Source organism: Myxine glutinosa, chromosome 8 (assembly GCF_964187855.1).
Source record: "Myxine glutinosa chromosome 8, kmMyxGlut1.1, whole genome shotgun sequence".
Classification (NCBI taxonomy): Eukaryota; Metazoa; Chordata; class Myxini; order Myxiniformes; family Myxinidae; genus Myxine; species Myxine glutinosa.
This window is the reverse complement of record NC_136268.1, coordinates 11,740,076-11,762,446: the sequence shown is the minus strand read 5'-3', so window position 1 is coordinate 11,762,446 and position 22,371 is coordinate 11,740,076. Positions and strand designations below refer to the sequence as shown.

Here is a 22,371-nt window from a genome sequence, read left to right as displayed (position 1 = left end):
ATGAGTCAAAGGTGGAGATATTTGGCCACAGTACCAGAAGACATGTTTCGTGAAAACCAAAGACAGCATTTGACCACAATAACCTGATACCAATTACCAACTGTAAAGCATGGTGGTGGAAATATTGTGGTTTGGGGCAGCTTTGCTGCATCAGGGCCTGGGCAGCTCACCATCATAGAATCCACTATGAATTCTTCATTGTACCAGAGGGTGCTTGAGGATAATGTGAGGCCATTTGTCGGAAAGTTGAAGCTCAACCAGAGGTGGACCTTGCAACATTGCAATGACCCTAAACATAACAGTAAATCCACCAAGGAATGGCTGAAAATAAAGAAATGGAGGGTTCTGGAATGGCCAAGTCAAAGCCCGGATCTAAATCCCATCGAGAGGTTGTGGGGGGGATTTGAAACGAGCTGTGCATTCAAGAAACCCCTCAAACATCGCACAGCTGAAATAATTTTGCATGGAGGAGTGGGCAAAAATTTCTCCCAGTCGATGTCAGAGACTGGTAGACAGTTATAAGAAATGCCTACTTGAGGTTGTTTCTGCCAAAGGGGGCAATACCACCAATTAGAGCCAAGGGTGTACTTACTTTTTCCACATGTGAAATTTGCATTTGTGTTTATTTAAATTATACAATGGACTACAAAATGTAAATGTTTCATGATATTTGTTATATTATATCACCTTTATCTCTCAATATTGTTGAAATGAAGATCAAATAGCTGTATGTTGAAATATGTTGAAAAAGTCAAAACTTTACATGGGGTGTACTTACTTTTTCATGTGACTGTACACATCGATCACATTGATCGTGAACCGGAAAATATAACAAATTACTGATATTTAGCGACTCGAAAGGTTCTTTATCAACAACTTATTTTCTCGTGCTTCTGCTGACCTGTCTGCGAGGTGTATAAATCGAAGTCCCGAGTGTGAATCACAGGTGAGCCCGTCCTGAGGTAATTAGCGATTGGGAAAGATTCAGAACCTGTGGGTAAATAACCCTTGGTAATTTCCCCAACAGTTTTCCGGACGACAGACTGCCGGTAGGGGACATGTATTGCAGCGCAATACTCAGAATGCTTGTTTAATTTAAAGAAGCCACATCAATAATTCTTATTTTTTTTTCCAAGGCGGTCTGTGGTCCTGTTACAAAAGCTAACATGAAACTTTAAAACATCCACGTTGATGTCATCTTTGGAGAGGTTTTTTCACCCGTAATACGAGTGGCATCTTGATGGAAAAGTCAAAGTATCTCATTGCTTCCCTCTGATAATACAAGTTCATATCAGCTTGAGTATAATGCTAAGAACTGAAACTTCGTGCTTGTGAACAAAATTTGCTTGAACTAATTGTAAATTTGGTATGCATTATTCACCTTTAATTTCTATTTCACAACTTTCTTTTCAAAGGCCATGTTTTTGTAGCAGTGTATTGTTTACGCTACTTTGTAATCCATTGTCATTATTTTGCAGTTGCTGTGACCTTCATTGGGTTAGAAGTCATCACATTTGCACCTCAGTGCCGTTTTGCTATGTTGTTCAATCAAAGCCAGGAGGTCAAAGTGGCCAAACCGAATAAAAAGAAGGTTGTCTCAAAATCTACACTAGTTCTACGAAGTGGACTGATGTGTAAGCAATTGAGCCAGAGGAAAAGTCTTCTTTTGTCTGGTGAGCCAGCTATGACAACACTGAGGGATAGATCGGGTGAGAACGATACCAAGCCTGGTGAAGTGGCAAGCCAGGCAGCGATGCAGTCGACAGCGTCTCAGCAAGGAACGTCATTTCAGGAAAATAAAGGAGTAGGAATGCTTGAACAAACTGCAGATATCTGTTACTTGAACGGTAAATTATCACTGACCATAAACGACGTTTCTGCTCAAACCGATGAACTATGTGCTGCACAAGGAAGCTCAACTGCTCAAGCCAGTCTTGTATCTGACAGCCACCTGGAGATGGAACCCGGGAAAGACCGAATAGACGAGCAAGTTCCCTTGCAGCCGCTGTGGTGCCACTCCAACTCTAAGTATGTTGAACCAATGAGGTTGAACCTGGACGTTGGCCAGGAGGATGTCTCACTACGTTCTCCTTTTCTTCACCGCATCTCACCTTTCCTGGAGTTTTGTACTGTGACAAACAAGGAGAAGGAGAAATCAGAAGCATGGTGGCAAGAGGACGATGTTGGATTTGGGTCCAAACGAGAACAGCAAGAGGTCCAAATACTGAAGGCAGAATTGCCTCATTCTTTCGGACAATATGATTGTGTCATAAAATGGTAAGCAAGTTCTTTATAACTATTTGTGTTAATGCACATGTTGATCTAACATAGTGACGTTATTGAGTTGGAACTCCTGATATTAGATTGAGGCATACATGTGACATACATGAGACATACATACATTAGACATACATGTGCCTGATATAAAACATAAATTTCAGTTATTTGATAACATCTAGTGACATTGGTGGACCAGATTTAATGACTACATTTGCAACTTAAATAACAAAGTGTTATTGAAGAAGAAAATTTACAAAATCCAAACCAACACATTCATACATTTTATGGTACACTGAATCTTATGGTGGGGCAGTTGCCCTGAAACAACTTGCCTTTGCCTCTTGGAAGGCTAATTCAACTGAAGGCAATCTCAGTTCCTTCCACCAATCTCGGAACAAGTGTGTGTCTACCCTCAGGAGAGCCAGGAAACAATATCTCTCTACTCTCAAGACTGAACTCTCAAACCTGTCTCCTTCCTCCAAATCCTGGTGGTGTCTGGTCAAATCTGTGTCTGGTGTTTGTTCCCCTTCCATCCCCTCCCTTACCTCAAATGGCTACACAGCTGACACTGCACGTGACAAAGCCGAATGCCTCGACTCTGTGTTTTCCTCAAAATCTTGTGTCCCAAACCCATTTCTCTCTGTGCCAACCTTACCCAGTCGAACCCAACTGTTCCTCGAATCTGTGTCCTTTTCTCCTGACAAGGTGGAGAAGTTTCTGTCAAACCTCGACTGATTCTGCAGCTGGACTAGATGCCATCAGCCCACGGATCCTAAAATCCTGCCCTGCCACTCTATCTCACCCTCTCTATATTCTCTTCACCCTCTCTTTTGCTCATGGTCATCTGCCATCAGTTTGGAAATCGGCCAACATTACCGTTTTACACAAAAAGTTGCAAAAACAGATCCTTGCAACTACAGACCAATCAGCCTGCTCCCAATCATCAGCAAAGCCATGGAATCCATCATTGCTTCAGATATCAACTCTTTCCTCTTCTCCAATGGCTTGATCTCTGATGATCAATTTGGTTTCAGACCAGGTCATTCTACTCTGGACATGCTGCTTCTGCTGTCTCAACAATGAATGGGGTCCTCAATGCCAAACAGGAAATCAGAGCTGTCTCCCTTGACATATCACGTGCCTTCGATACGATCTGGCACCCTGCTCTGCTCACCGAAATCTCCACGCATAGCTTGCGGACTTCCTATCTGGTCGTAGTCAACGTGTGGCCCTGAATTTATTTCTCATCTCCCCTTCCTGTTCAGGCTGGAGTTCCCCATGGCAGTGTTTGGGCCCTATGCTTTTTGTAGTCTTCATCAATGATCTCTCTGACTCTCTGGAAAATTATCTATCTCTTGCTGATGACTCCACTCTCTGCCACTCCATACCTCATCCTTCAGATCAGCAGTCTGCAGCCTCCTCACTCTCTGCAGACCTGGACAAAATCACAGACTGGGCAAACAAGTGGAACATGTCTTTCAATCCTGACAAATCTCACACTTTCACTATGTCTCTCCGAAAAGACCGACTGGACAATCCTCCCATCTACTTTCTCAACAATCGTCTCCAAGAAATTCTGTCACTCAAGCTTTTGGGTCTCACTATCTGCCATTATCTTTCCTGGGAAAACCACATTTCCAAGCTGGCCTCCAAAGCCAGTCGCCTTTGGGCGTCCTCCGTCGTGCGAAGTCCTTCATTGGCACACCTGAGCTCCTCACCACATACAAGGCTTGCATCCGCAGCTCAATGGAATACTGCTCTCCCTTCTGGGCTGGTGCACCTGCCTCACACCTAGCTCGGCTTCACGTTGTAGAAACAAAGGCTTTCAGAATCTTTTCTTTTTCAGAAAGATTTCAGAACAAGATCTGCCAGCAACCCTCTTCTGGTGAAATTGCCAAAATAAAGACTCTGCTCACCTTCACTCTTTCATTCCTCTTTTTCCCCACCTCTGGAACAAACTCCCACACTCTCTTCAATCCCGCTCCTCCCTCCAGGTCTTAAAAAAACAGCTGTTCACCACCATCTCTTATCTTCCCACATCCAAAACCTTGATCTTTTCTACCCCCCCCCCCCCCCCCGTTAATCCACCCCAGAGCCACTTCCTTCAAATTCCTTTTTCTTTCCTGAAAGTCGTCATAGTGTCCATCTTGTTTATCCCATGTACCTGACCCCAGCCTTCTCTGTCCCACAGATCTACCACTGTCCCTGTTTTCTACTGTTGTGCTTCCCTCTTTCCCCTCTTGTCTCTTGCTCCATTTATTTTATTGTCGTGTGACTGCTCTCAGTTAACACCGGGAGAGTCACAGAAGGCCAAACACAAGCTTTTACTCTAAAGGCGATGCCCAAATGCGGATTTTATATATGCGGGGGGAAGAAAGGGGAAGAGGAAGCTGAAGCTTACCTGTCGCGGTCACCGGCAGTCCCAAAGCCTGCAAAGAAATAACTCACATGAAAGCGGATTTATAATGTACAAAAAGAAACAGGTTTATTAAAACGGAATGCTGGGACAAAGAAAAGCGCGATGGTGAAACTAAAGTCCGAAACGGGACGTCCCCACACCAGACACAAATCACAAACTAGGGATAAAATAACTTGGAGAATAATGGGTAATTATGGCATTTAGTTCAACTGGGCTGAAGTATCATGTCAGGAATAGTGTCGGCCCCAAACTCGCCGTCCGGACGCGGCTCCATGCTTGGCAGGAATAAGGCCGCAGTCTCCCCGTTCGCGGCCTCACCGAGCGTCCTCTCACTCCTGGCCCCGTCGAGCACAAAGCAAACTGGGGTTGTCGCACCGTTCCTCATTCTCAGCTCCTTGTTTGCAACTCTGCCTCCTCACAATCCCCAGCAAGGTCTCGGCATACTACCGCCCGCAACGAGGTCCAGAACGTGCAGACAAGGGGGGAGAATTGTCAGCACACAAGAGACAAGTGGCAGAGTACACGAGGAGAAGAAAGAAGGAGGATCCTAAGAGGACAAAATGCCGGCCAGAGTTTTTATTCACCGTCTCGTGACGTAATCGGCCCTCTCCACCAATGCCCGCAGGTCACCCCGGCCTTGTCCAGCTCTCCACCTATCAGCGCGCAGTCCGCCTCTGACGTCATCGGTGGTCCTTGCCAATCGGCGCTCTGCTTCCTCTTTGGCTTTTCCTCCACCAAGCAGCGGGTAGCTTCTTGCTCCGCCCTGGCCAATCATGGCTCCTCGGGGCGTGTCTTCGACCTGCCTATCTTCCGTGGCGATGTAGCTGGTGCGTCCAAATGGCCGTGCTCAGAACTGGCTTCTGGTTGGTTTTATTATTTATTATGGTTTAATTAATGGGCATTTCCTGCGCACGTGTCTATTGCGGTGCCATAAGGGACAAAGGATAAATCACATAGGGTAAGACATACAGGGATAATTCATCCTTCTTCCCGAAGCTAAATAACATGCCCCCCCCCCCCCGCCCCCTCGTGACGTAGACAGATACACAACTTCATCAGACATTCGTGCTAAACAGGTCCTCTACTTATTATGTGGTGGTGGTGGTTCTTCTTCTTCTTCACGACAGTCGGAGCATGATACCTACACAAATCTACCTGACTCTACATATCCCTACCCCACCGACATAACAATATGTTCCATATGTTGGCTCTTACACGATCCTCAACCAAGTGTACAACAAAGTGAGATTTGGTTTGAAGAAGTAGAGTACAGTGAAACCCCGACATTTGCAGGGTTTATGTTCTTGAAAACTGCCGTGAATCCGTGAATGTCCGGGCATCATTTAAATGGGGAAATGGAGGTTAGTCACGATGATTCATGAATCGTAAGGGGAAATTTTAAAAGCTTAAGAACATGAATAGACATGATTAGTTTCATTTAAAATGCTAACAAGTAAAAATAACCATAATAGTAGGTACTGTAAATAATTTTTATTTTTGGGACTTTAAAACTGATGATGGTGATTAGGTAAAATCAAGTGTACTCCTCTGAAGAGAATGCTGAAGGGTCATCCACTGAAGGGGATGGAGGCGTGGGTGCTGATGGTGTTGAGGTTGAGGGACCAGAGTGAAACAAAATGGGTGAGCAAGCTACAGCTGTTTTGCTGAGTGATGCAAGTTTCTGTGCAGTTCTTTGTACGGCAGCAAAACATTGTCCGACCCCCTCTTGAATCAGAGGTATCGCTCCATCATTGGGTCGGCATCTTGTAATTTGCTGGAGATTGCCCTCATATCCTTCATCACCTCAGCCAGGAACTTTACAGTTTACTTTGACCTTCCTACCTCTTCCTCCTCTTCACTGCCTTCCCCCTTGGAAACCTTGATGATTGCCTCAAAATCCGCAGTCAGCGCCTCCCCATGCGAGGAGATATATATATATATATATATATATATATATATATATATATATATATATATATATATATATATATATATATATATATATATATATATATATATACTGAAACGCAAAAGAAACTTACCACCTTTGAAACCTTTAAATATCAACAATAACACTGCGTGTAGTAAATGTGTGAACTTATTTGTGGAAAATAGTGTCCTCACTGTCAGACAAAACGGTCATGGATGGTCACTTGAACCTTCAATGGTCACTTCATAGCACAGCTGTTGAACAGCCATTTTGACTGTCAGTGATTAGCCAAGGGGTATGGGATGATTTTAATGAGCTGCACGTGATGTCTTGATATTGGATTTAAAAAGGCCAGTGCAAAATGGGCATTTCAATCAACATGCCACGATTGTCAAGGGATCAACGGCAGCGTGCCCTGGGCATGCTGCAAGGCGGACTGAGCTACCGTACAAACCAACAATTGCTAATTGAAACATTGGCATTTTATTGATGACATGTCAAGTTTTTGACCAAGATACACGATCTCATCAGTTTGTTCTACAGTACAGAACAGCACAGGGTGCAATGTCAGTCCCCTTTCAATAGCGTGTGTGGCAGGTAGCTCAGTCTGCCTTGCAGCATGCCCGGGGCACGCTGCCGTTGATCCCTTGACAATCGTGGCATGTTGATTGAAATGCCCATTTTGCACTGGCCTTTTTAAAGCCAATATCAAGACATCACGTGCAGCTCATTAAAATCATCCCGTACTCCTTGGCTAATCACTGACAGTCAAAACGGCTTTTCAACAGCTGTGCTATGAAGTGACCATTGAAGGTTCAAGTGACCATCCGTGACCGTTTTGTCTGACAGTAAGGACACTATTGTCCACAAATAAGTTCACACATTTACTACACGCAGTGTTATTGTTGATATTTAAAGGTTTCAAAGGTGGTAAGTTTCTTTTGCGTTTCAGTATATATATATATATATATATATATATATATATATATATATATATATATATATATATATATATATATATATATATATATATATATATATATATATTGTTACGGTTTTTAGAACCTTCACATGTAAATTTAGTAGTAAATTCCCTTATAAATGACCCCTGTGTACATGTCCCCTTAATTGGCTGTTAATTAAAAATTGCACCTGAGTTAGTCCATATACAACACGTAGCGAACCATAGGACCTCTCAATAGTTATGTCATTAGTATGTATTTCAGGTAAGGCTGTGTTTCCAATAGTTGACGCTACGTTTCATCAAACAAATAAGATCGTTCCCCTTTCAATTTTCCCCAATCGCCTCTGCCAGGTGCCAGTTGGGCTGTTTTGCTGGCATTACACCGCCAAAACTCCATTGCCCACGAGGCCAGGATCGGAGAAGAAGGGCGTGGCCCCACCTCGTCATCAAAGGTGGAGCCAGAGAGCCCCTAACGACCAACCAGGGCTCGGTGAGCATGGCTTGATAGGGCGTGGCAAGAAACATCTAGAGAGTTCGAGAAAGTTCCACGGGCGTGGTTATAAAACCCTTGGCGCGAGGCCCCCACCAGAGAGACGCGGTAGGAGATTCAAGAGCCACGGTGAGAGGCAGATGAGCAAGGACGCATGAGAAAAGAGCACCGGAGAGAGACGCGATACCAACCAGCACTGACGACCGGGCTTTCGCCACTGCACCAGAGCGTGACGCTCACGTGGGCCACCAACGGTGTGTCGCGATTCCCGAACCTCCCTGCCCACCAGTTCTTTGGACCGTCTGCCCTTCTCATCCTTCCCGCCATTCCTGCCTGAAAACCCCATTAGTGTACGTGAGTTTGTTCTGTTTATCTTGTCCCTGGGTATAAGTAAGCCTGTTTAAGAATTGCCCTGTGTATCTTCTTCTTCCTCTTCTGTAAATTACGTTCGTTTCTCCTCTTTCTTTGGTTTGTTGTACATAATTAATAAATACCTGTTCCTCCTTACTTTTTGTATCATTCTCGTCCGATCTTCTTCATGTTTTCCCTATTGAATATCTGTGGCACGATTTTGGCAGAACCGCTTATGAATCGGGTTAGTCCTTTGCTAACGGCTCAGATTCCGGATTGCTAAACTGCTCGGCAAACTCCATCTTGTCCGGGATTCGAGCGGGGCCACCCACCTGCTTTGTGGAGGGATTGGCTGAGGTGTCCGGGAATCCCTTGACCAATCACCTTGGCCAATCCCATCCCACAAAGGAGCGGAGTGGGTCCAGGAATGGAGACGGCCAGCTTAACAAGACAAGGGGGTTAACCCCCCCTTGCTAAGGGGAGTGCCGTACTCTAATTCCGTAACAATATATATATATATATATATATATATATATATATATATATTGTTACAGACGCGGTTGTGGATGTTGGTTTACCGAGCGGTTTGGTATGACCGCGTCTGCACAGTTTACCCGATTATACTCGAACGTTGGCCGAGTCGCGCTACGCTAAATCAATTGAGGAAAGGACACAACGGCTGGGTTAAAATGACACGACACCAGGGGTACAGTTCTCAAGACCTCCGGAGGAGGTTATAATATTTCGGAATGTTAGATTACAAGGACAAGAGAGACAGCATAGGAAGGTAGGCACTTAATCACGGTCTTATAGTAGCCCCGACAGACGACAGATAAACAAGACAAAACTGACTCACACAGGGATTGATGGCAAGGAAGGGCAGGTAGTCGAGGCTCAAGGTGCACCTTGGCTCAGGGGCAGAATCGACCCGGTCCGGTCCAGAGATGCGGGAGGTCTCTCTCAGCGCTAGGAGGTGACGTTCTTTCTCCAAGCTGGGGGCGCATCTGACGTCACGTCCGGTAAGTGGCTGCGTATATCCGGCGGGGAGTGACACGCCCTCGGCTCGTTAGCTCCGCCCCAGATGGAATCGGCCCGCCGCTTCTTATTGGGTGCTGGGGGTTACCGGGCTCCGCCCTTGACGAGGGGCCGACAGTCAGCCCCTTCGTGGTAACCCCGCCGGAGCACTTGGGCAATGGCGGCTAACCAAGCCGGAGTGAGGACGCACACTCCCCGCGCACTGTTGTTGTAGTTGTTGTTGTTGTTGTTGTTGTTTCATGGGGAAGATGGGAGGAGGTATGGGGAGGTCCTAAACTCACTACTGGTGCCATACAATCACATTCTGGTGCAACGAAGAGTCAGAATTAATGGAAACGAGTCCTTAACTGACATAGACTAAGAATAACTAGCAAGATGTCCGAAAGTTGTCTACGTGAGATGCGGTGGACCTGGGCACGACATTTAACGGGGGAAGAAGGGGAAGGTCGGTTCTACAGAGTGTTGTTTACAGACAATGGGACTAGGGAATGGGGGATTGGGGATAGTTGGGGAGTATTGGGGGAAATAGGGGAATATTTACAAGCGGATATGGATGGAGGCCAAATCCCATATCCGCAACATTGGACCCTTCTCTACCCTCGGGGCGTCCCGACCCGATAAATTTTTACCTACTTTAGTGTGGCACTCAGATGTAGTTCCCTCTACTATTAACTCTACCCTGAGTGCGACAGTTTTACAGATGTTCACAAATGAGTAAATATGTCCCCCTGCGACGTTGCACCCTTCTCCTCACAGAAACACACCCACAGGATAACCGAATCGCGGAAAGAATTCTCAAACTAAACATACAGCCGGTAGGGAGCATTATTTACATAAGACTACGCTGATATCTACACTACGATCCAGGACCTGTTTTTGGAGGAACACATGCAGATGTTATGCATAGAGAGAGCACGCATGCCAGCATCGATACACCAACCCACGAGTGCTCTGTGGCCTTACGGCCTTTAATAATGTGCAGAGCACCCCTTCCAAGCACCAAAAGCACCACCCTATCACACAGTCAGCACCATCCGGTGCACCAATAAAGTGTTTATAGTCACCGGTGGTGTCGCAGCCGGCCGATGTTCTGCCGCTGGTCTTGCCTTCGTGTGGTGCACTTGGTGTTCTACCTTCTTTCGAAATAAAGAAAGGCGCCAACCGCGTCCATTTCTTTATTGTGGCCGTCAGGGGGCCAACTATTAGTGGTTCACCTGTTTGGCATAGGTGCCACGTTGACCCAGAGGTCCATCAATGGGTGGTGCTTGGCCGCAAAAGAACTGCGGTCCATGGTGGGCGGCCACAAAAATTGCGGTCCATATGGTGTATCGATCCCGGCAGCAAGCAGCGAAAGTGCAGGCCCACAACTGCGGAGCCAGCACCTCTCTCTCCTCTCTCTCTGCCCCAAAGCCAGATCCTCGGAGGTGGGAGACAAAAGAAGAAAACAAGTGAGTAAGGTGGTAAGGGCGCAAAAGTGCACGCAATACAAGATGATGCACACTGGGGGCACATGGGAACCAGGTGAGACAGGTACGTTCCTACCGTACACCCCCCCCCCCCCCCCACCAGGTAACCTACATGGCCCCTCCCTTACCCCTTACTGTACCCACACAACACAACACTACCCATAAACATCTACTTTACACATCAACAACCGTCCCTACTGTCTTCCCCGTTCCTCCCATAAACCAAATTCGTCTTCTCTCCCTCCTAACCAATCAAATTTGCCATTTCCAACTCTCATCAAAATTTGCCATCACCAATTCATCATCAGTCCCTCCTAAGGAGGGAGAGATGGAATCACCCCAATGTCTCATCCACGTCGTGATGCGTCTCACAAATCCTCACAGCAATCCTTACTTCCTGCAACACAGAACAAAGAAAACACAGGTGTGGAGTCATCATCACCACAGGTAAGTGGCTGCGTATGGTGCGACAGGTTCATCAATCCTAACTATTTCCTAAATGACTTTAACAACTTTACATTACCCGGGGTCTTTCTCCTGCCAAACCATTGGCCCACTTACACTATGGGTTCTAAAAACCAATTCCCATTGCCCAAACTGTGGTGCTTTTCAATTTGGGGTCTCACTCCCCCGATTCATCTCCCGGTGCCCTCGCACAATTTCTGGGCCGCGACGTGTAACTCTCCCAGCAGGTCTACCCACCTGCACACCCCCACCACTGCAGTTGCCTCCGAGCTTACCTGCTCCCTACCCTAACCTAACTACCTGGGGAAGGCCCTCTGGCGCTCTCCCCACTCGGTGCCCTCTCTGGCACTGGGCTACCCGGGTCCGTCCTCCGGATCCTCGGGCCCCACTGACACTAACGGCTCCCAGAGCCCACCTGCGACCTCACCTGGCCGACATCCTCACAGTGGTGGAGTGCCCAACCAACTACACACACTAACAGGCTACACGCCCAGCCATTTCCACAACACTAATGCACCCATCCGCAATACCATTCTGCAACCGCACCACAAATGCCAATATCCAACCACAATTTACCTATACCCTCTACCTAACACTTACACTACCCGCCCCGGGTATCCGTGATGGGGGTCCACTCTTCCCCCATTCACACCTTCGCACCATGCACACCACTCCGTACCACTTACTCCAACTCTCTCCACACACCTGTACTTGCACACCTGTGCTCTCACTCTTGGTGCTGCCTGCACCCTTCTCTCCCCAAGCGCATTCGCGCTGATCCACAACACTCACTACTCACACACTGCTCCACACACCTGTCCAGTTGCACACCTGTGCAATCACACCTGTTCAATTCTCACACACACGGCATCATCTCAGCTAACTACTCCCTTCTGAAACTTGCGCTTCCCAGTCGTCCCTTTAAACTATTGCGCTCCCTCGTCATTATCATCCACACTAATCTACCTGCGTCCCCACTACAGGTATCAGTCACTAACTAATCTTAACGTTACCTAATGTCATCTTCGCTAGATCCCTAACAATATAACCTAACCCACCCGGGCTAGTTTTCACTGCCGTATACCCCATAATCTATTGCGCATTTGCCCCACCTTTGTGAGGGATGACAGAGTTGCCATCCCACCACATCGGGCATCTCCCACTACCAATTTTGCACATCAAATTTCAACAAATTAAAAATTTGCCAATCCTACTCATCATCTGCCAATCATTACTGCCAATCCTTTGCCAATCATCAAATTTTGTTTTTCTCTAATTTCGGGGCCAAAACACTAACCTCATCATTACAGTCTACTTACTAATGCCTCTCGGTGCGCCAATTTACTTCTAAAGCTCGGCTGCGTACAGCCAAGCCATGAATGCGGGTTGTTTGGTGCCAGCGGCTGGATATGTCCCGCATTCGGGGCAGGGACGGGGGCTTACCCGGGCCGAGATCCCACGCACCACCTTGGCACGGAGCCATCCCATGGCCCGATCTCGACCTGCCGGCACGTCTCACCAAAAAGTGGTCGCCATGACGACCCTTCCTATCCAGCTGCCCGCTCCGCCTAGTGGAGCCTGGACGCGGCCGTTCAAAGCGAGGCCCGGCACGCACCGAGGGCCCGATTCGGCTAAAAGTCGACCTAACCGCTGCTTCGTTTAACGTCGATGCTTCACCTGCATGCTTCCACCCCGCAGCCCGTTCCTTACACACCCAGGTACACTCATTCCACTCACAGCCTTGGTCACACACCTGACCACCGAACACTTTGGCACACATTCGTTGGTCGCACACCTCACCAACACACCTCTTCGCGCCCCCTCCTCGGTCACCTCCTCTGTGACAATCACAGGTGTGCTCTCATTCGCACACCCAACCACGTGCCTCACTACCAATTCCAGCGTGCATTCCCACTCACGCTCTACCATTCCAGGTGTGCTTCCTTTCTCACCTGTCACCACCAACTCACGCTCCGCGTCACTCGTACTACTCTCACCTCCACTCTTGACAGCGCACTCACCCTTACTCTTGACAGCGCACTCTTTCCTCATGCACCCGTCCGTTACACACCTCTCTCGCGCACACTCTCCCGTCACACCCTCTGTAACACTCACCACAGGCGTGCATTCTTCCTTGCCTTTGACAGCGCACTCTTTCCCCATGCACCTGTCCGTCACACACCTTTCTCGCGCACACTCTTGCGCACACTCTCCCGTCACACCCTCTGTAACACTTACCACACCGCGCTTCCATGTGCTCCCTCGCACACGCGCTACGACCGACTCACTCTCGCCAGCATCCTCACTCCTTGGCACGCACTTTTTCCTCACACACCCCAGAGTCGGACTTTCTCGCACACCTCCTTTTTCGCACACCAGACCTGTCGCACACTTCACCAACGGCCTCTCACGAACACCCGGGTCCATCTCGACCCCCAAGCTTCTTAAATCCCCTGGCGCATCATACGCACGACCATATTGGTCACCACTTACACCGGGTCCTCTTCCTCTTCGCTTCTCCTCCATCACCTGCGAATCCCTCATCCGGTTAATGAGCACATCATCATGATCCGAACACAGACTTCGGACCAATTCTTTTATCTCCTCTTTTATCTCTTTCTTATCCCCTCTCCGTCGCTTCTTAATTTCGCTCACCCCTTCTTCCACTTCTTCTAATTTCTGCTTCACCTCTTTTATTCCCCGGTACGTCTCCTCAAGCTCGTCCTCCAAGGCTACCTTGACCGTTTCCATGTGCGTCCTCACCTGCCGGTCCTTCGTCTCCATTACCTCTATCACCTCGTCCAACCTCGTTGTCAGTCCCTCACGTACCATCTGACATTCCCTCTTCGTCGCTACCAAGTCGTCTTTTAGTTCTTTCTGTGTCGCTTTTAACCCTCCTAATACCGCAGTGTTCCTTTGAACCTGCTCCGTTAGTCCTTTTTGTCCCTCCGTCAGCTGTTCCACCTCCTGCGTCAGGTCCTCTATGCCCCCTTGCAATTTTAGTCCCCTTTCTCACCTCCTTCTCCATGCGCTCCTTACAGTGCCTCACCTCCTCGCGCACTCCTCCGACCTCCTCACTCACACCTCTTCTGATCTCCTCTCCCATCACTTGCATCTCCTGCCCAGATGCCACCCTCATCTGCTCCATTTCCTCCCTGTGAGCATCCAGTTTGGTTTCTACCCCCATTCTGACCCCCTCTATCTGCTGCCCCATTTGTTTAACTTCCCTTTCCGCTTGGTCCCTCATGTCCCTCAATTTGCCTTCCATCCTGTTTTCTAACCCCTCTAACCCATTTTTCACTCCCTCTATCTGATTCTCCTGGGCAGCCATTCTATTTTCCACCCCCATTAACCCATGTTTCACCCCTTCTATCCCATTGTCTAACCCCTCTAATTTCTTGTCTAATCCCTCACCGGTACCCCTCGCTTCGTCCCTCATTACCCCCATTTGCTCACTCTGAGCCTCTATCCGGTTCCCCATTACCCCCATTTGGTTTCCCATTACCCCCATTTTTGCTTCTAGCCTCTCCATAAGGGCCCCCATTTGCAACATAAAAAGGTTCGAATCCACCTGCGGCGCTACCACGGTCGCGGGCGTGGTCGCCGTGGCCATCTGCGAGGCGCCATTTTGCGCGCCCGCTACCTCGTGCGTGACGGCGCTATTTTGCGAATCTGCTACCCTCACTGCTTCGCTCTCCTCTTGTCCCTCAATTTGGTCCTGGATCGACCCTGCCTCACTCTCTACCGGAACCCAGCCGTCTTGGTCTGCCATAGCGCGACTTTCAAAATTCGGGTTTTTATTTTTTTTTGTAAAACACAATTAAATTTCGCCGTTATAATTTCGAGCGCGGGAAACGCGCTCCGGATCGAATTCCACTTCCCGACACCAAAATGTTACCCTAATGGTACAATTGGTGTTCCAAAATTTGGGCCTAACTGAATTTAGTCCCAGGTCCGAATCCAACTCCTCGACACCAAATGTTACAGACGCGGTTGTGGATGTTGGTTTACCGAGCGGTTTGGTATGACCGCGTCTGCACAGTTTACCCGATTATACTCGAACGTTGGCCGAGTCGCGCCACGCTAAATCAATTGAGGAAAGGACACAACGGCTGGGTTAAAATGACACGACACCAGGGGTACAGTTCTCAAGACCTCCGGAGGAGGTTATAATATTTCGGAACGTTAGATTACAAGGACAAGAGAGACAGCATAGGAAGGTAGGCACTTAATCACGGTCTTATAGTAGCCCCGACAGACGACAGATAAACAGGACAAAACTGACTCACACAGGGATTGATGGCAAGGAAGGGCAGGTAGTCGAGGCTCAAGGTGCACCTTGGCTCAGGGGCAGAATCGACCCGGTCCGGTCCAGAGATGCGGGAGGTCTCTCTCAGCGCTAGGAGGTGACGTTCTTTCTCCAAGCTGGGGGCGCATCTGACGTCACGTCCGGTAAGTGGCTGCGTATATCCGGCGGGGAATGACACGCCCTCGGCTCGTTAGCTCCGCCCCAGATGGAATCGGCCCGCCGCTTCTTATTGGGTGCTGGGGGTTACTGGGCTCCGCCCTTGACGAGGGGCCGACAGTCAGCCCCTTCGTGGTAACCCCGCCGGAGCACTTGGGCAATGGCGGCTAACCAAGCCGGAGTGAGGACGCACACTCCCCGCGCGCTGTTGTTGTAGTTGTTGTTGTTGTTGTTGTTTCATGGGGAACATGGGAGGAGGTATGGGGAGGTCCTAAACTCTCTACTGGTGCCATACAATCACATTCTGGTGCAACGAAATTCTGGTGGGAAAAAAAAAAAAAAAAAAAAAAAAAACAGGACAAAACTGACTCACACAGGGATTGATGGCAAGGAAGGGCAGGTAGTCGAGGCTCAAGGTGCACCTTGGCTCAGGGGCAGAATCGACCCGGTCTGGTCCAGAGATGCGGGAGGTCTCTCTCAGCGCTAGGAGGTGACGTTCTTTCTCCAAGCTGGGGGCGCATCTGACGTCACGTCCGGTAAGTGGCTGCGTATATCCGGCGGGGAATGACACGCCCTCGGCTCGTTAGCTCCGCCCCAGATGGAATCGGCCCGCCGCTTCTTATTGGGTGCTGGGGGTTACTGGGCTCCGCCCTTGACGAGGGGCCGACAGTCAGCCCCTTCGTGGTAACCCCGCCGGAGCACTTGGGCAATGGCGGCTAACCAAGCCGGAGTGAGGACGCACACTCCCCGCGCGCTGTTGTTGTAGTTGTTGTTGTTGTTGTTGTTTCATGGGGAACATGGGAGGAGGTATGGGGAGGTCCTAAACTCTCTACTGGTGCCATACAATCACATTCTGGTGCAACGAAATTCTGGTGGGAAAAAAAAAACAAAAAAAAAAACAAAAAAAAACGAAGAGTCAGAATTAATGGAAACGAGTCCTTAACTGACATAGACTAAGAATAACTAGCAAGATGTCCGAAAGTTGTCTACGTGAGATGCGGTGGACCTGGGCACGACATTTAATGGGGGAAGAAGGGGAAGGTCGGTTCTACAGAGTGTTGTTTACAGACGATGGGACTAGGGAATGGGGGATTGGGGATAGTTGGGGAGTATTGGGAGAAATAGGGGAATATTTACAAGCGGATATGGATGGAGGCTAAATCCCATATCCGCAACAATATATATATATATATATATATATATATATATATATATATATATATATATATATATATTGTTGCGGATCTCAACGTCGGCCTTTACCAAGGGGGGATTAATCCCCTCGTCTTTTATCTAGCTGACGTGATCCGGGGCTATTACGTTCCTTCCGGTCAGCGCTGAATAGGGTGGTAAGCCGAATTATTCCTATTACCTAATTACCAGCGCCTCCCAGGAAGCAAGGAAATAACCCCGCCCGAATCACGGTTTTAGGTGGAAACGCCGAACGATAGCGAGCCGTGATCCAAGCTGTTAACAGGAACTAACCTGATTTGAGCAGTGCCGAATCGTGCCACGCTTACCCAATGGAGGAAAACACGAAGGCGATCGAATTGGAAGAAAGACCAAGGTTTATTTACACTATTCACAATGATCAGAAGAAGAAGCAGACACACAGGGCAATCCTTAAGAACTGTCTTAACTTATCCCCAAGACAAACGGGCCCGCACACACACACACACACACACACACACACACACACACACACACACACACACACACACACACACACACACACACACACACACACACTGTCACACGGGGATATAGATGGTCGGGGTTGAAGGTCCAGGGATGATGTCCACAGCTCGTTCTCCGGGTCCCCGACTCACCGTGAAGAAGATGGTAGGACAGACGGCAGGCGCTCCTCGTGGCTCGTTGGCGCGGATCGGACAATTATATGGGGGGGATCGGTAAGCTGGCCTGGCGGTTGCTTCGCGGCTCACAGCCACGTACGTAATAGAAATACCGGCGCTTTATATGCGCTCCCAGCAAGCCCAAAGCCAAATCCTCAACGAGTACTTGCAATCAGTCAGTATAACAGCGCCTCTCCCAACCAGTCCTCAACAACGGCGCTTTCCCACACGAAGTCCTCGAGCCCTTGCACAATCAAAGTCCCCCCAGCGAGTCCTTTCACCAATGCCAAACGTGACAGTCCTCTTGCAAAGCGCAAATTGTGCAAGTCCTTCTCACAAAGCGCAAATCATGCAAGTCCTTCTGAAGGGCTTTCTGTGCGCGCGGTTATGTAGCACCCCAACGAACCCTCTCGAATTTGCCAGACGCGCACTGACCACGCCCCCATGCCATTCCACCCGAGCCCTGGTTGGTTTGTTGGCTCTTACCGGCTACGCCCTTGACGTCTGCTTGACGTGGCCACACCCCGACCTCGCGCTCCGCCCCCTTTTCCAGGCCTACCTCGTGGCATTTGGCTGGTTTGAGCATCCTAATGCGAGGGGCAATCGGGCGCAGACTGGATGGGCGCGATGGGGAATGCGGCGCAGACTGGATGGCGCCCAACGAGGTCGATTGGAGGGTGGGCTACAAAATGAACGGGACCTACTCTTATTTATTTATTTACACCGCAGGTATCACTATTGGAAATGGCCTTATCTCACACATACTATGACATAACTAATGTTCTAAGGTGGCCTACGTGTTGCATGTGGACTAACTATGGGGGCAAAACCTTTAACCTTTATTAATCAATATGTACATTCTCAGAACCACAACAATATCTATCTATATATATATATATATATATTATTGTTGTGGATATGAGAATGTTTTTTTTTTGTTGTTGTTGTAAAATGTTGTTGTAAAAGGTTGTTGTAAAATATCACCCCTCCTCCCTCCGTTTGTGGTTGTATAAAGGTCAAAGGGCGTTCCCGTAGTTAGTCCATAAAACATACATGCAGGACACGATATATCTTTTTTGACAGTTATATCCTTATTATGTGTATTAGTGTAAGGCTGTGTCTTCCATTAATTGAAATACTCCATTGCACCAAGTGAAATAAGATAGATTCTCTTTCATTCCCATTCCCAAAACCTCCATTTCCAACTGCGTCATTGCCATTCGCATTGCCAACTACAATTGCCGTCATTAAGCGTGGTCAGCTCGGGGAAGAAGGGCGTGCCCGCCCATCGTCATAGAGGGGAGGAGTGAGCCAGCCCCGAACAACCAACCAAGTACAAGGGGTTTGGCTTGAGAGGGCAGAGAGAGAACGCTCGGGGAGGTTCGCGAAGGTTCGAGGGTGTGGCCTATATAACCCGCGGCCCCGACGCCCCCAAGAGAGTTGAGTTGAGAGGAGAGTTGAGTAAGGGATCCCTGAAAGAGCAGCTTCAGCCACCGCAGCTTCAGCCACAGCAGTTTCAGCCACCGCAGCTTCAGCCACAGCAGTTTCAGCCACCGCAGCTTCAGCCCCAGCAGCTTCGGGGCCTTGACGGCAGTTTCGAGCAGGGCCGCGAAGGAACGGCGGCTGCTAAACGCGCCGATCGAGAGAGGGCGGCGGCTGCTCATCCCCGACCCGACCGTGCTGCGGTTCCAGCTGGACCTTCCTCCCCCTCCAGCCATCCACCTCCTGCCATTCCTGTCATCATTCCCCGCGTGAGTCTGTCTTTTGTTTGTTCTGTCCCAGGGTATTAATTAAGACTGTAGGTAAGCTAGCATTGCACTGTGTCTCTGAGTTATTCTGTAAATTATTTTCTTATCTTTCCTTCTTCCTTGGTTTCTTTCAATCCTGTACATAGTAATAAATTATATTCGTATTTCAAACCTTTTTGTCTCCTTCTTCTTCTTCACATCCTTCGCTTTAGTCTTTTCCCCATTGAATATCTGTGGCGCGATTCGGCCAACGTTCGGGAATCGGGTTAGTCGGGGTAACTGTTAGGGCCGCGGTGCCATCCGCTCGGCAAAACATCTTATCCGCGGTCCGTAACAATATATATATATATATATATATATATATATATATATATATATATATATATATATATATATATATATATATATATATATATGGCTCTCCCCTTATCAAGGGGGGTTTAATCCCCTTGTCCTTTTATCTGGCCGACCCGAGTCCTGGAAGTTATAATGTTCCTTCCGGTCGGTGGTAAATAGGGTTGTTGGTCGAGTCTTAGTCCAATTACCTAAGTACTACCACCGGCCGTAAAGCAAGGAGATAACTCCCACTCGAACCACGGCGTTAGTGGACACGCCGAGCGAAACGAGCCGGGTTTCGGGCCGTTAGTAAGGACTAAACCCGATTATGGCGGTTCCGATCGTGCCACGTTTACCCAATTGAGAAAAGACTAATGCGATCGGATAAAGAGGAAACCCAGAAAATAGGAAGAACAAAGATTGGTTTATTAACAATTTACAAGAAGGAGAAGAGGAAACGAAATAATGTACAGGATAGGAAGAGGAAGAATAAGAACACAGGGCAGCCTTAAACAGTCTCATTCTTAATACCCAGGACAAACATACACACTCACATGGGGATTGTAGATGGTTGATGGTCACCAGCGAGTCCAGGCTCCAGCCCGGCTCCGATCCAGCGGACGAAACCCCGCAGGCAGCTTCGCGTGTAGTTGGAACGCGACCGGCCAATTATATAGTGGGGGGATGCTGGTGTCCTATGGCGTATGTAATAAATGCACACTCGTGCCAAACGCCCCCTCTCTCCAAGGTCCTTTCGCACAGCGCGTTTCCAACCAATCCTTTACAACGCCAATCGTACGACGCCGTCTTGGACAGTTCTCTCATCAAGCGCGCTGTATATCTCTTCACAAAGGTGCGCTCTCCCGACAAAGTCCTCCTTTATTAAGGTCCTCCTTTAATCAGCGCCACTGCATCAGTCCTCCGGTAAGTTCTCTCATCAAGCGCGCCATATATCTCATCAGTCCTTTTGCAATGCGCGTTTCCCAGTAAGTCCTGTAAAAGGGCTTTGCGTTCGCCCTTTTATAAGTCAACCAAGCGATCGCTCCGCGATCCCTAAAGCCACGCCTGTTGGTGATGTCACTTCAGCCCTGGTTGGCTGGTTATCGCTTACCGGCCATGCCCTGATGGTGGGTTGATGTGGCCACACCTTTTTCCTGGTGTTCCGCCCCCTTTTTCCGGGCCTGACCTCGTGGCTTACGGCGGCGTTGAGCGAGCGCTAAGGCAGCTGCTGCTGGCCGAGGCGCGTAACACTTGGGAGGGGCCATGAGGTACAGACTGTAGGGGGTACCACTGTAGACTCTAGACATGAGGTACCACTTAATGGCGTGGCTTGGAGAGGGAGGCTGTTAAAATGTACGAAAGGGCCTACTCCTTATTTGATTGACAATGCAGATTCAACTAGTGGAAACACGGCCTTATCTAAACACATACTAATGAAATAACTGAAGTCCTTTGGTGGCCTACGTGTTGCTCTTGGCCTACCTATGGGGTGCAACCTTTAACCCTTTAATGATGTCATATTTATTTACAAGAGTGTGGGTTCTCAAAACCGCAACACTGCACCCCCCCTTTTTCCAGGCTCGGTCCGGGCCGAAACAATCAGGACTATCTTTTAAATTAGTGTGACACTTAGGTGTGGTTATCCTCTACTTTTAACCTACTACCCTGAGTGCGGCAGTATTAACACTAGATATGTACCCCCTGCTGCGTTGCGTCCTACCTAACTGACTCACACCCACAATTAACCGAATTACGGAATTATTCTCAAACTAAACATTTAAGCCGGTGGGGAGCATTATTTACAAGACTACTATTATTTGATTATTTACAAAACTAGAACTCAGGACCTGTCTTTTGTGAAAAAAAGCAGAGAGAATTTGAGAAGAGGAAATGCCAGCTGCAATGCACTGCACCGATACACCATACCCATATGTACCAAAATGCACCATAATAAAAAAAAAATGCACCAAAAAGCACCAGCACCAATATGCACAAAACACATTTCAAAAATAATAAAGGATGTATTCTTGTGCTTCTCTGCTGGGCCGATGTATCTTGGCTTCTGGCTTCATCTTCTTGCTTGATGTTACTTAATAAAAAGGGCACACATTGCGTCTGATTTTTTAAATTTATGGCCAGCAGGGCCAACGTAGGTGGTCCACCTGCATGGCATTGATGCCACTTAAAACAGTGGTCCGCAAGCCAGATACTGCTGGCAGCAAAGGTCTGTCCCAGCAGAGATGCCAGGCCACAGAACGTGTGGGCCATAAGTGCTAGGCCACAGAACGTGTGGTCCATAAGTGCCAGGCCACAGAACGTGTGGTCCATAAGTGCCAGGCCACCGAACGTGTGGTCCATAGGGTGTACCTGTGCAGGCAGGCATGCAGGCAGCACAATTCAGGGCACCTGCACACTCCCCTCGGACACAAAAGATGATGGTCCATGAGTGGGGAAGGACGACAAAGCAGAGGTTAGCAGGGGGAAAGGGCGCAAGGGTACACATAATCACAAGGCAATGCGACATGAAGGGTGTGGGAGAGCGAGCTGAGAAAAGCTCGTCCCTACTCGT

The 22,371-nt window shown here is 48.5% G+C and overlaps 1 protein-coding gene across 8 annotated transcripts in view; it reads left to right on the top strand.

Moving 5' to 3' along the window:
- LOC137412761 (uncharacterized) overlaps positions 1 to 22,371 on the top strand; it is a 130,494-nt gene that overhangs the window by 48,489 nt on the left and 59,634 nt on the right. For all 8 annotated transcript variants that reach the window (XM_068098058.2, XM_078782938.1, XM_068098059.2 and 5 more), the window contains exon 2: positions 1,479 to 2,277. In XM_068098058.2, coding sequence (XP_067954159.2) covers positions 1,538 to 2,277 — 740 coding nt within the window. In that variant the 5' untranslated portion in view covers positions 1,479 to 1,537. The remainder of the gene's footprint in view (positions 1 to 1,478; positions 2,278 to 22,371) is intronic.